This window comes from Coregonus lavaretus (genome assembly GCF_964263955.1).
Source record: "Coregonus lavaretus genome assembly, chromosome: 8".
NCBI lineage: Eukaryota > Metazoa > Chordata > Actinopteri > Salmoniformes > Salmonidae > Coregonus > Coregonus lavaretus.
The window spans coordinates 24,103,545-24,118,434 of NC_139995.1; the positions used below are offsets into that span (position 1 = coordinate 24,103,545).

The 14,890-nt window shown below is 41.0% G+C and overlaps 1 protein-coding gene across 1 annotated transcript in view; it reads right to left on the reverse strand.

Annotated features, from left to right (window-relative positions):
• Positions 1-678: 678 nt before the first annotated feature.
• LOC311134300 (uncharacterized protein) overlaps positions 679-14,890 on the reverse strand; it is a 28,028-nt gene continuing 13,816 nt past the window's right edge. The window contains exons 2-8 of the mRNA XM_084167935.1: positions 11,575-11,682; positions 8,771-8,949; positions 8,584-8,664; positions 4,251-4,371; positions 4,103-4,155; positions 2,916-3,065; positions 679-2,083 (exon numbers count right to left, since the gene is read on the reverse strand). Of these exons, the coding sequence (XP_084024061.1) occupies positions 1,901-2,083; positions 2,916-3,065; positions 4,103-4,155; positions 4,251-4,371; positions 8,584-8,664; positions 8,771-8,949; positions 11,575-11,682 (875 nt within the window). The 3' untranslated portion in view covers positions 679-1,900. The remainder of the gene's footprint in view (positions 2,084-2,915; positions 3,066-4,102; positions 4,156-4,250; positions 4,372-8,583; positions 8,665-8,770; positions 8,950-11,574; positions 11,683-14,890) is intronic.

Sequence of the window (14,890 nt, forward strand, 5' to 3'; positions counted from 1 at the left end):
GAAAATAATCCTGCAGCATCAGGAAATGTGGATTATAATTAATGGACATTTGTGTAGGGGATGATACATTTTTCATAAGGGAAAATCAAGTCTGAAATTTCAAAGTGGAAATTACAAACTTCAGAAGCCTTTTTAAACCTCAAATATACTACAAGTTTGAAAGTTCTCCTGCAACAGGGTGATCAAATTAAGATCCTACACCTGTATGAGGGCAGTCCCACTAACTCTCATGCTATCCCTGTATCTCAGATGCTGGTCTGTTCCCCATAGAATAGGGTAGATCTATTTCTGTATGGACTCTGCAGCAACAATTAACACACATCATCTCTATGACCATAAACAAACATTTGTGGCTGTCATATGATCATGATGTCTAGAATGGTATTGCTAGAAATATACATGATTAGCATACACACTCAGATAATTCAATGTCCATCTGTGGGTAAGTTCATCTGGCAATGCTAGTCAATACTGTACATGTTAAACATTTGGTTTATAAAGATTTAATAAAAGATCAGAGGCCCAAAACAGCTGGAGGAATCATAAGAACCCCATTGGAATAATGCCTTCACTTTCCCTAATATGGGGTCTATAAAGAGATGCAAGTTTGTGTGTGTGCCATGTTTGTGACATGGTCAGGCTAGTGTGACGTGGTCAGAAAGACAAAGAAACAGTAGCAACATTGACTCACAATTTATGGGGCACACAGATATTACAAACAGAGAAAATTGGCATATGTACACATGCAGTATTGTATGAAAACAATCAGTCATTAAAAAAACAATAGCTAAAATATAGGTTTACTTTCATCCATGTAACATACTGTATGTTTCATGATGAACTGATTTATTGAGGGCATAAAAAGTGTATTTGGAATGTTGAATATGTTATTAGGGGTTGTGTAGAAATCTAACGACAGTGCACCATAAGAGAGACTAATATTATTCATCGAATTCACCACACAAAACGTATGTCTGTCTGTTTTCCTGAATGATAAAATGAGTCTACCTGGTTCAACATTCTCAAAGACACAGTGGTAAGTCAGAACAGAAAAAAACATGTTTAAAAAAAACAGTACAATAGAAAGTATGTCTTGATGGAAATAGTGACACACTAGGCCTACTGTACATAATTCTGAAACAAATATACGGCAACCCCTCACACAACTTATGACAGGCCTTGATAAAAGGCAACAGGATTAAACTCTGATCTCTGCACTAGCCAATCATATTGATACTTATTTAAAAGCTGCCTATTCAAATCTCTTCAATAGTTTAAATAATCTCCATTGATTGAATCACTCTTTCTCCACTTCTTTTACCCAGATTTTACTTCTTACCTCGAACAGGCGAGTCAAGCAAACAATCACATAAGATCATACAAACAAATGAACCAAGCAATCAATACTTTAAACTACGATGACCCTTTGGTTCAAATGAGTCCATTTCAGATCTGCTAGTGTTTAAGATATAGCATATACTTTGCTTCATACTTGAATTTGGAAACAGCAACACAAACGGTCAATTTCGGTGATTTGTTGTCCTTTTTTTTGCAGCGATTTATTGTTTCTGGACTGCAGTCTGTGACCCAGCTGTCCAGTCCCCCAAACTCAGCGTTTAGGCTCCTTCTCTGCCACTACTGAAACCTAATAGAGGCCAGTGATCACAATCTCTTCTTCACATTACAGACATCGTCATCATCGTCATAGTAATCAGTTTCCTCATTGTCATCATCCTGGGGGTCAAGGGTTGGATCAGGTAGGGTGGGGTGGGGTTGGATGTTGAATGTGTGTCAGTGTCAGAGTGCGGTGTCCCCAGGTACACTCTGAGAGGGAGAGGGATTGGGAATGTGGTGATGGAGGAATGGGAATGGGGCGGTGGGGGTGTCATTCAGAGCTTGTTCACATCTCGGTGTCGGCAACGGAGGTCTGGGTGGCGGAGTGGCCGTTGGTGGGGGGCGGCTGGCTCTCAGGAGACTCCCCGTTGCTGGTGGGCTTGTCCAAGGGCTCCTGGGGCTGCAGAGGGGCAACAGACACCAGGGTGTTGGCCTGGTTCTCCTCATCCACCTGGAAACCCTCTTCAGCCTGCAGGCACCATATAGATTAAATTAAAGGAACACTGATGGCAGGCTGGGCTGGGTCATAAGTGTTAGAGGTATAGAGCTTGGACTTACTACTGAAATAGTGTGATAACAGTACAGATTCAACTGAAGGAATAACAAACAACGGCACATCACATACAGTTTGCACTGAGTATGGAATTTAGGACATGTTTTATGTGTTGTTCAGAAAAGCAATGAATTAAATTAGTTATTTTCATATGACCTGTCAGCTATGTGTATGTATACACCTCAGTGTTTGTACTGAAGGGAATGTGAAGTTGAAGGTAAAGCCTGATGATGAGAGGATTAAAACACAATCGCTCTCTCTATGATGTAATTCAAACATGTATGGTGGAGACAGGGAGTCTGGGCTGAGGTTAGGATTGTTTGTGTCAATCAGATGAGGAGACTGAGGTTAGTTTATACGATGCCTATGACGATTGACTGTGAAAACAAGACGCCAAAGGAAGGCAGTTCCACATACTTCTCTCTAAACCAGCATATGGGTGTGGCCCGTATGAAAGCTATTTCAGACAATCTCATGAGGCTTTTGTAGGAGAAAAAAATGTAATATCTGTGGCCACCTGGCATGAGGATGAAAAAGAAACAGCAGAGAAGACTTAGAGCTATTTATGTGAATGTGGGTTTGAGTGAGGAAGCAACCAAAGGATAACCACAAGCCTTACCTCAAATACAGTCATAACATTTTAAATAAACAAGCAAGAGGTGCATCAACCACCCAATCTTCCCAATGAACTGGGTCCTTTACACAGTATTAGTTTTCCATGAGTCTCTCTCACGTCATGACCACTCACCAGTCTCGCTCCCTTGGGTGGTGGGCGGTGGGCTTTCAGGTAGTAACCTGCAATGAGCAGAATAGCCAGGAGCAGTCCAGTGAGCAGCAGGGAGACTAGCACCAGCTTGGAGTTCTTCCCCCAGCGAGGAACAGCCTCCTCAAAATCAATCTGGAGAGACGAGGAGCGTTATACACGTTAATATCAGGAATTCAGGGTTTTCATGAATAAATGTAAGGGGGTGGGTGAAAAAAGAGAATGTCAAGAGTGTGCAAAGCTGTCATCAAGGCAAAGGGTGGCTATTTGAAGAATCTCAAATATAATATATATTATGATTTATTTAACACTTATTTGGTTACTACATGATTCAATATGTGTTATTTCATAGTTTTGATATCTTCACTATTATTCTACAATGTAGAAAATAGTAAAAATAAAGAAAGGCCCTGGAATGAGTAGGTTTGTCCAAACTTTTGACTGGTACTGTACATGATGAGTTCTGTTTTTTTGTGGCCCCCATCAAAGTTGCCCATCCCTGCTGCAGAGGATGACTATAGGCTTTATGTACCCAGGGCTATAGTAAGGCTATACAGTATAGAGATAACTGACTGAGTGGAGAAAGGGCATAATCTCCCAACCCTCCACAGCAAAGTCTGAACACAAAGGTGCCATTGAACTGACTGACCAACATAATGAGAAAAATGTGGCTGGGTGCAGCTCACTTAACTGTTTAATGTGGCAAGGGGTTGTAAGGACGGGTGTAGGGATGGATCACAGAGTGTGTCTAATGTCAAAGGGACAACTTAGTTGGAGCATGAGAAGGAAACACCCATTCCTCATTCCCACTGGGAACAAAAATTAATTCCATCTGATTTTTTAAAATTCTGTTTGTCATGCAGCATCTTCCAGGCAGCTTGGAGCCGTGAGTGAGGAATCCTGTCTGTGGTGGAAGCGTGTCTCCTTGTTTATTTCACTGTGGTTAGATCAGGAGCCAAATCAGCACTGTGACTTTTCCTCACTTACCACTGTGCACAAATTAAAGCCCTTTATTGTAGGTGGGACTGCAGTGGCCACTGAACATAATGTCTTTCTCATGACTCAGGCATGAAGTGTATGTGGTGAGAATTATGTGAACTTCATATGGGGAATTGGAATACTCTGTTGTTTTACTGGTATTTAATTAGAAATAGAGAGAAGTGATACTCTACCTTGTCTTTTATATTGTCATTGTTGAACTTATCTGCCATTCCTTTAGCATCAGCTGTGAGAAGGAACAATATGATTTGGTTAATGTTTTTTCAACAACAGACTATCAAAGTCATCCCACATCATTAACAAGCAGAGGAGGAGACCAACCTTCTATGTATTGGCCAGAGATCAGGATTTCATTAGAGTTGTCCTCCTGGAAGACCTCCAGTTTACAGTCGACCCCACACAGGTGCTCCAGAACACTCTCAATTTTAGACCTGGTCTCTTCCTGTGGAAAGACCAGTTGGATTAATAAACAGTGTTTGCACTTGGGGCTACAGAACCTCTGGTTAGTCCTTGTCATTTAGGTAAGTATTAATTGTCATCCCGAAATGTGCTCACATACAGTACATTCTTGTGCATACACATTCACAACTATGGCTCTTTAGAAATGTACACCCTGAAAGGGCCCTACCCCATCCCATATCTCCCCCTTTCTTCCTCTCTCATAACCCAATAAATGAAACCAAAACATTGTGCAATTATACTCCACCCTATGTAACATGATCCAAATAGAGCCACCAGCCCCCACAGACAGCTCTGCTCAAACTCTTGATCCCAGCCCTAGAGCGGACAGCTGGTCTCATTACAAAGCTCACGGGCTCTGTGCCAAGGAAACCGGACCGCTCTCAAGGTCTCATCTGCTACGGCACTCAGAGCATGTAGAATATAATGCATGTACAGCACATGAACTATAATCTTTATATTGAAAACAGTTTTATTCACTTCTCTTTTCAAGTACTCTCTGTAAGGGGTTAGAATTGAGGGGTAAGGGGTCACTGGATGACATTATGTATTTGATAGCCTACTTTATGTTATCATTCAGAAATGTTCTATTAGACGTTTGAGTAGTTACTGTTAGCACAAGGTAAAACATGTTTTGCCTCCAGCCCCTGATGCAGCTATATTGTGTAATGTACAGCTAACAGTTTACCTCATAACTGTATCAGTATTCATCAGTAATTTGTTTGTAATTGATTTATTTTTTATTTTTTATATACCAATCTAAATATTATCCTCATATGATAGGAAACATACATGGATCTGTCATTAAAGATCCCCCACTTCAAAAGGAATGTGGTGTCTAACCCAGATGAAGCCAATCAAGTCATAAAGCTTAGCCTGGGCCTGATGTAGGAGTGAGTGTGTCACTGATTACATGCCATGCTGCAGGGGCTTTCCCATGCTAGCCTAGATGGAGAAAGAGAGGGGGGAGCCCGGTCCCATTCAATACTGTTACACAGGCCTCTTGATGGGGGATAGACTCCTCTATTCCAGGGAACCATTTAATACAATTTAATCTCGACTGAGTTCAGAGGAGCTGGAGCTCCAGATGGCAGGCAGACAGACACAGCTGAGAAATGCCAGACATCCCTTTCCTTACTTGGCCCGACCTGCACAGGGCAGAATTCCTGTTAGCCCAGCAGCCACTGCTCCAAGACAAGCAATTTAGTCTCCTCAACTTGCTCAATTTCCATATTATTCATTACAAGATTTAGTTGAGGTTTAGCGTTTAGTAAATGATTTGTCCCAAATACAATGCTTTTAGTTTTTGAAATATTTAGCACTAACTTATTCCTTGCCACCCATTTTGAAACTAACTGCACCTCTTTGTTAAGTGTTGCCGTCATTTCAGTCGCTGTGGTAGCTGACGTGTATAATGTTGAGCCATCCGCATACATAGACACACTGGCTTTACTCAAAGCCAGTGGCATGTCGTTCGTAAAGATTGAAAAAAAGTAAGGGGCCTAGACAGCTGCCCTGGGGAATTCCTGATTCTACCTGGATTTTGTTGGAGAGGCTTCCATTAAAGAACACCCTCTGTGTTCTGTTAGACAGGTAACTCTTTATCCACAATATAGCAGGGGGTGTAAAGCCATAAAACATAAGTTTTTCCAGCAGCAGACTATGATCGATAATGTCAAAAGCCGCACTGAAGTCTAACAAAACAGCCCCCACAATCTTTTTATCATCAATTTCCCTCAGCCAATCATTTGTGTCAGTGCTGTGCTTGTTGAATGTCCTTCCCTATAAGCGTGCTGAAAGTCTGTTGTCAATTTGTTTACTGTAAAATAGCATTTTTTCCCAAAGTTTACTAAGGGTTGGTAACAGGCTGATTGGTCGGCTATTTGAGCCAGTTAAGGGGGCTTTACTATTCTTAGGTAGGGGAATAACGTTTGCTTCCCTCCAGGCCTGAGGGCACACACTTTCTAGTAGGCTTAAATTGAAGATGTGGCAATATCATCCGCTATTATCCTCAGTAATTTTCCATCCAAGTTGTCAGACCCCGGTGGCTTGTCCATTGTTGATCGACAATAAAACTTTATTAAAAAGTTCTTCCACACTTACTTTACGGAATTCAAAATGACAATGTTTGTCTTTCATAATTTGGTCAGATATACTTGGATGTGTAGTGTCAGCGTTTGTTGCTGGCATGTCATGCCTAAGTTTACTAATCTTGCCAATGAAAAATCGTTAAAGTAGTTGGCAATATCAGTGGGTTTTGTGATGAATGAGCCATCTGATTCAATGAATGATGGAGCGGAGTTTGCCTTTTTGCCCAAAATTTCATTTAAGGTGCTCCAAAGCTTTTTACTATCATTCTTTATGTCATTTATCTTTGTTTTATAGTGTAGTTTCTTCTTCTTTTTATTCAGTTTAGTCATATGATTTCCCAATTTGCAGTACGTTTGCCAATCGGTTGTACAGCCAGACCTATTTGCCATCTCTTTTGCCTCATCCCTCTCAACCATACAATTTTTCAATTTCTCATCAATCCACAGGGATTTAACCGTTTTACAGTCATTTTCTTAATAGGTGCATGCTTATTAGTAACTGGGATAAGCAATTTCATAAATGTGTCAAGTGCAGCGTCTGGTTGCTCTGTCGCAGCCGGCCGCGACCATCATGGGCGGCGCACAATTGGCCCAGCGTCGTCCAGGGTAGGGGAGGGAATTGCCGGCAGGGATGTAGCTCAGTTGATAGATCATGGCATTTGCAATGCCAGGGTTGTGGGTTCGATTCCCACGGGGGGCCAGTATAAAAAAATATGTATTCACTAACTGTAAGTCGCTCTGGATAAGAGCGTCTGCTAAATGACTAAAATGTAAATGTAATTACACACCACAGACCAATAAATATTATTCACACCAACAACATAGGAATCACTACAAAACGTATTGTATGACCTCTTATACACAATATTAGGCCCAGCTTTTGGAACTGTGGTTTCCCTAGATATGGCTACTATATTGTGATCACTACATCCAATGGATTTGGATAGTGCTTTCAAAAAGAATTCTGCAGCATTGGTAAAGATATGATCAATACATGTTGATGATTTCATTCCTGTACTGTTTGTAACTACCCTGGTAGGTTGATTGATAACCTGAACCAGGTTGCAGGCACTAGTTACAGTTTGAAGCTTTCTCTTGAGTGGGCAGCTTGATAAAAGCCAGTCAATATTTAGGTCACCCAGAAAATATACCTCTCTGTTTATCACATACATGTTATCCAGATACTGACTGTTAGTACTTGGTGGTATATAGCAGCTTTAGGTGAGGCAGGTGAACCTGTAGCCATATTAATTCAACAGTATTTAACATGAGATCCTCTCTAAGCTTTTCAGAAATGTGGTTCTGAATATAGACCACAACACCGCCCCCGTTGGCATTTCTGTATTTTCTGTAAATGTTATAACCTTGTATTGCTACCACTGTATCATCAGAGGTATTATCTAAGTGAGTTTCTGAGATTGTCAGAATATGAATGTCATCTGTTACTAGCAAATTATTGATTTCATGAACCTTGTTTCTTAAGCTACATATGTTAACGTGGGCTATTTTTAACACTTTTCTGGGATGCTTGATAATTTTTCTTGCTTGACTGGGAAACTTAGCAGAGGTAGACATACTCAGGTTATTTGTATTAATGCAGGGTGAGCTGCACACAGTGGACTTCCTACTAGGGCACACCACCTCAGTACTAACAGTATTACTCTGGTTCATAGGCATATGAGTACTGCATACAATAGCTGTAGGATCAGCAGAGGCATTCCAGGCAGTAAGAGGGACATAAATTAGGTCTTCCAACGGCCCTAGGATAATATACTTTTGCTGAATCATTATGACAACTCAGCGACACAATGGTAGGGATTAAATGAGCTGGATTTGGGTCATTGATAAGTCATTGTCTCAACGCAGCCTTATAATGCTGTGAAAGGATCCAGGAACCCAAATGATTTGGGTGGATCCCATCCTCCTTATAATACGAGCGTTGTTTCCAGAAGGTATCAAAATTGTCAATACATGTTACACCCACAGAGCTGCAATAGTCTTGTAGCCAGTTATGGAGGGCTAAAAGTCTGCTGAATCGTTCAATGCCACAACTTAGGGAGGGCAGAGGGCCAGATTTGCGTGCGTGTGGCGTGGACAGTACTTACACAGCTGGACGAGGCCTTGAGTTTCAGACTCACTACATCTCTGTCCTGGACCACTTCTTTATCAACACACATCACATCAGCCTGTAGAGAGAGACCAGACCACCTCAGTTAGACTAGAGTGTGTATCATTCATTCTGGACTTGGATTGGGTGATTTGGATGGTATTGTCACTGCACTCTAGGCTCACCTCTGGGATGAGCACAATGTCACTTGACTGGGAGGTCAGGAACTGCTGGGGAGCCTGGGTCTCCTGGTCTGGGTCTGTGATTGCTGCTTTACCAGCCTTCCCTGTGGCCTCCCTCATGTCTGTGGTGTCATCTAAAATACTGGGGAATACAATGATCTGGACATGGGGTGTATCTGCTTCTGAAAAAAGAAAAAACAGTAGTGTGTAATATGTAATATATATATATATACATACATACATATCCTTTAAAAAATATATATTCCCCTTTATTAATTACCAACCCCATCACCCTTTCCCTAATTGGAGTAAACTAGTTAACAACAATGCTTAGGCCTCTACTTCCAGCTTATACTTACTATATACATTTTATGGACACAGTCAATTTTACAATAATTATATTTTGTTTGTTTTTTCTCCTGAACTTCTTCTACTCTCATTTTCATGATGTCCATCCGGTTTGCTTCTACAGTGGGGAAAAAAAGTATTTAGTCAGCCACCAATTGTGCAAGTTCTCCCACTTAAAAATATGAGAGAGGCCTGTAATTTTCATCATAGGTACACGTCAACTATGAAAGACAAATTGAGATTTTTTTTCTCCAGAAAATCACATTGTAGGATTTTTAATGAATTTATTTGCAAATTATGGTGGAAAATAAGTATTTGGTCACCTACAAACAAGCAGGATTTCTGGCTCTCACAGACCTGTAACTTCTTCTCTAAGAGGCTCCTCTGTCCTCCACTCGTTACCTGTATTAATGGCACCTGTTTGAACTTGTTATCAGTATAAAAGACACCTGTCCACAACCTTAAACAGTCACACTCCAAACTCCACTATGGTCAAGACCAAAGAGCTGTCAAAGGACACCAGAAACAAAATTGTAGACCTGCACCAGGCTGGGAAGACTGAATCTGCAATAGGTAAGCAGCTTGGTTTGAAGAAATCAACTGTGGGAGCAATTATTAGGAAATGGAAGACATACAAGACCACTGATAATCTCCCTCGATCTGGGGCTCCACGCAAGATCTCACCCCGTGGGGTCTAAATGATGACAAGAACGGTGAGCAAAAATCCCAGAACCACACGGGGGGACCTAGTGAATGACCTGCAGAGAGCTGGGACCAAAGTAACAAAGCCTACCATCAGTAACACACTACGCCGCCAGGGACTCAAATCCTGCAGTGCCAGACGTGTCCCCCTGCTTAAGCCAGTACATGTCCAGGCCCGTCTGAAGTTTGCTAGAGTGCATTTGGATGATCCAGAAGAGGATTGGGAGAATGTCATATGGTCAGATGAAACCAAAATATATATTTTTGGTAAAAACTCAACTTGTCGTGTTTGGAGGACAAAGAATGCTGAGTTGCATCCAAAGAACACCATACCTACTGTGAAGCATGGGGGTGGAAACATCATGCTTTGGGGCTGTTTTTCTGCAAAGGGACCAGGACGACTGATCCGTGTAAAGGAAAGAATGAATGGGGCCATGTATTGTGAGATTTTGAGTGAAAACCTCCTTCCATCAGCAAGGGCATTGAAGATGAAACGTGGCTGGGTCTTTCAGCATGACAATGATCCCAAACACACCGCCCGGGCAACGAAGGAGTGGCTTCGTAAGAAGCATTTCAAGGTCCTGGAGTGGCCTAGCCAGTCTCCAGATCTCAACCCCATAGAAAATCTTTGGAGGGAGTTGAAAGTCCGTGTTGCCCAGCGACAGCCCCAAAACATCACTGCTCTAGAGGAGATCTGCATGGAGGAATGGGCCAAAATACCAGCAACAGTGTGTGAAAACCTTGTGAAGACTTACAGAAAACGTTTGACCTGTGTCATTGCCAACAAAGGGTATATAACAAAGTATTGAGAAACTTTTGTTATTGACCAAATACTTATTTTCCACCATAATTTGCAAATAAATTCATTAAAAATCCTACAATGTGATTTTCTGGATTTTTTTTCCTCATTTTGTCTGTCATAGTTGACGTGTACCTATGATGAAAATTACAGGCCTCTCTCATCTTTTTAAGTGGGAGAACTTGCACAATTGGTGGCTGACTAAATACTTTTTTCCCCCACTGTATATGCCATATATTTCTAACTGTGCTCTTTCACAAAAGCTCCCAACCTACAACCTATATACTTATTATGGACACAGTATGCTTACATTATTAGTTATCTTGTTATTAGTTGTTATTAGTCCCATCCTTCAACTCCATTCAACACCACCCATCTATCTCTTAACACCATCCATATAGGATTTCTATTTGCCATATATTTTTCAACTGTACTGTGATGTTTTACAAAAGTTCTGAACCTTTCTATTCTCATTATTTTCAATTTACAATCTATAGAAACAAACATTTTTGCTAAAAGTATTATTATATTATTGATCGATTGACTATGACTTTTCAGATCACCCAGTAATGCTATCTGCAAGGTTAGCTCCAGGTAAATATTGCAATCCTTTACCATTCCTGGACCTGTGTCCAAAAACAAGCTGCAAATGGACAGTACCAAAACAAATGATCTAATGATTCTGTCTCTTCGCAGCAAAATCTGCAGAGCTGGGAAGATAGTATCCCCCATATAAATAACATTCTATTGGTAGCAAGAATTGTATATAATAATTTAAATTGAAAGATTCTAGGTTTTGAATCCGGTGTCTTTCTTAGGGTTTTAGGCCTATGTCCAGTTGTATTTAATTAATTGTTGACAAAAAAAATGATGGGATGAGCCTATAGGATGGTATATAAATACAGCAACACCAATAGTGGCTCTGTGGAGATAATCTACTAATGGATCAGTTTCTTACCTTCATCTGCCAGTTGTGTAGTATAAATGTCGTCCCCACGAATGACTCCAGCAACATCCACTGGCCTTGTGGGCCCAATAACAACCTCATATTCTGCAACTACGCCACCTGAAAGAGAACAACAAAGGGATAACTTATACTATAAAACTTGAATGCCAACATGTACTGTAGCTACCATGACAACTTTGTCACAACAATGATCGTGAAAGAGTAGAGAGTCTGCTGCGTCACTTAGCTTGAGGGTTGCTGTTTTAATTTACACCAAGCTACATGGTAATTTGTCTGGACTTTTACATGACATTGTCTTTCCAAGCTATGCTCAACTGATCCCAGACCTGTCGTGGCTTATATAACCACATGAATCGACAGCATGTGTGCAAACTAGCATCTGGACTCGCAGAACTGATAGCAATCCGGCCAAACCAATATATTCTGGTATTAGTAGTGATCCCAAGGGGGGTGATCTCATGGGCTGTGAATGTAATCTTGAGTGAGGTGTTTGTGTTAAGCCAGTGGAGTCTGTCTCTAATAGACTCCACCCTGAAATCAATTAGGCCCCATGCAGCATTTAAAGATGAGCCTGTAATTAATAGCCTAACTGTGGGATAAGTCTTCAGCTCAGCCTGTTCCAAGTTCAAGTTTCTAGTCTTATTAGTCGTATGTACAGGATACACATGGTATACACCATCCAATGAAAGGCTTACTTGCAGGTTCCTTCTCGACAATACAACAACAATAATAAAATATAAGAATACTAACATAAAGTAAATGGCTCAGTGGAATATAATAAACATTTTAGCATCAGTATAATACAGAAAGGCACAATTTATAGTACAATATTTATCAGAAAATGTATGCACTCACTAACTGTAAGTCGCTCTGGATAAGAGCGTCTGCTAAAAAAAGAGGGATTGGGGGCCAAGTGTTTAAATTGTGCAGTATTAGCAATAGTAAATAAGAGTCTGGTAGCAGAAATTGTGATGTGTGTGTGTAGCATGAGTGTGTGGGTGTGTGCATGCATGTGTGCTAAGGTACGGAGAGTCAGTGCAGGTGGTCAGTCCAGTTCAAGTGTTCAGCAGTCTGATGGCTTTTAGATAGAAACTGTCGCAGACCATGCTCCGATACCGTCTGTCCGATGGTAAGGGAGTGAACAGCTCGTGTGTGGGTCCTTGATGATGCTGCGGGACTTCCTCAGTAACTGTTTCAAGTAGATGTCTTGGATGCGTGGGAACACGGCCCCAGTGCAAATAAACGTTCTCTTGTCGCCACCAGCCAGGAAGCCTGACCCCAGACACACTCCCGCTGGGATGGTGGGTAAGAGCCCTCCAAGGAAATCTCTCTCTGGTCTAATGACAGACATTATGGGAGCTATGCAGCAAGTACACTGGCTTTAATACATGGGCCTCTGTGTCATTTACTGGAAATGGAAGTTCTATTATTACACTCTTTAAAGTCTTAGTATGTGCATTCATATCCTCATACCCAGTTAGCTATGCAGCTGGACAGACAAATGGGATTCTTACTTCTTCAAAACGACATAACTACGTATGTAGATGAATATACACAGCTTATTTCTCTCAAATTTTGTGCACAAATTTGTTTACATCCCTGTTAGTGAGTATTTCTCCTTTGCCATCTCCTTTGCCAAGATAATCCATCCACCTGACAGGAGTGGCATATCAAGAAGCTGATTAAACAGCATGATCATTACACAGGTTCACCTTGTGCTGGCCACAATAAAAGGCCACTCTAAAATGTGCAGTTTTGTCACACAGCACAATGCCACAGATGTCTCAAGTTTTGAGAGGGCATGCAATTGGCATGATGACTGCAGGAATGTCCACCAGAGCTGTTGCCAGAGAATTTGCTGATGTCAACAATGTAAACAGAGTGCCCCATGATGGCGGTGGGATTATGGTATGAGCAGGCATAAGCTACAGACAACGAACACAATCGCATTTTATTGATGGCAATTTGAATGCACAAAAATACCGTGATGAGGTCCTGTTGCCCATTGTGAGGTCCATTTTTTAAAGGTATCTGTGACCGACAGATGCATATCTGTATTCCCAGTCATGTGAAATCCATAGATTAGTGCCTAATGAATTTATTTAAATTGAATGATTTCCTCATAGGAACTGTAACTCAGTAGAATCTTTGAAATTGTTACATGTATGCATTTTATATTTTTGTTCAGTATAACACCTGCACTGCTTTCGCACTCTCAAAAACTAACTTATAATTTCTAAACCCTTGAAGCATTTGTTATTTACATGCCCAACCATCAGAAGATGGTAGGCCTTAAGTCTTTCATTGCCAGGCATCATGCTATAAGAGGGTAAGAATATCTTTCCAGTGTGTAATTATAACACCCATTATCCTCCAACAGGGTGAAACCGAGCTGTGCAACTGCTCATGGGCATATAAACGACATGGCAAGTTTTAATGTACAATATGTGAAATATAAGTCCCTTGTGCCTGTAAGTGGGGCCTTTTGAATGGGGGTCTTGATAGATCACTGATACCCTTACTTGGGGATGGCCATGTCTTTTAGACTAATGGGATTTGATACTGACTCCATCTCAATCCCAGCTCTCACATGCAAAGAAGAAGTAATAGGAGAGCTGTGCTTCCCTAGACAACACCAGTGCCAGTTTCAGACACATTAGTCAGTGGAATACACAACATCAAGTCATCTAGGTGAATTAAGTTTCCATCTAGCTAGCCTGTTAAACATCTGAATGCCTTGCTGAAATATACTGCTGCTTTACTGAAATTGTTGGCTCACAGTGATGTTGAATTAATATATTCTTTCCAAAAATGAGTTTTTTTTTAAACTAGTTCTACCCATCAAGCCTGTTTTACGTGATGTGCCAATTTATCTTTTCAAGTAAGTTACTGTGGTGGGTTGAATCAAGTTCAGACTTAATAGTTTGTACTATTAAATGCTACTATTTTCAGCTACTGCAGGCAGTGCTAATGCAGTGGATACCATGCTGGGCAGTGTATGTTTAATAGACTAAACTGGACATAGATCTTGCTGGTATAAAAAACACTAATAAGCCATGTGTCTGACTACATTTTTCCTGAAATTGAACATGTTTACTGAGATACTGATGGCCCCCTCATTTCCTTCTCCTCTCCTCTCCTCTCCTCTCCTCTCCTCTCCTCTCCTCTCCTCTCCTCTCCTCTCCTCTCCTCTCCTCTCCTCTCCTCACACAACGTAATTACCTCACCCACTAGGCATTATGATAATTCTGTAGAAAAAAAAAAATAATGTATCTTGTTTGAACGACTTAATATCTTGTTCGAATGA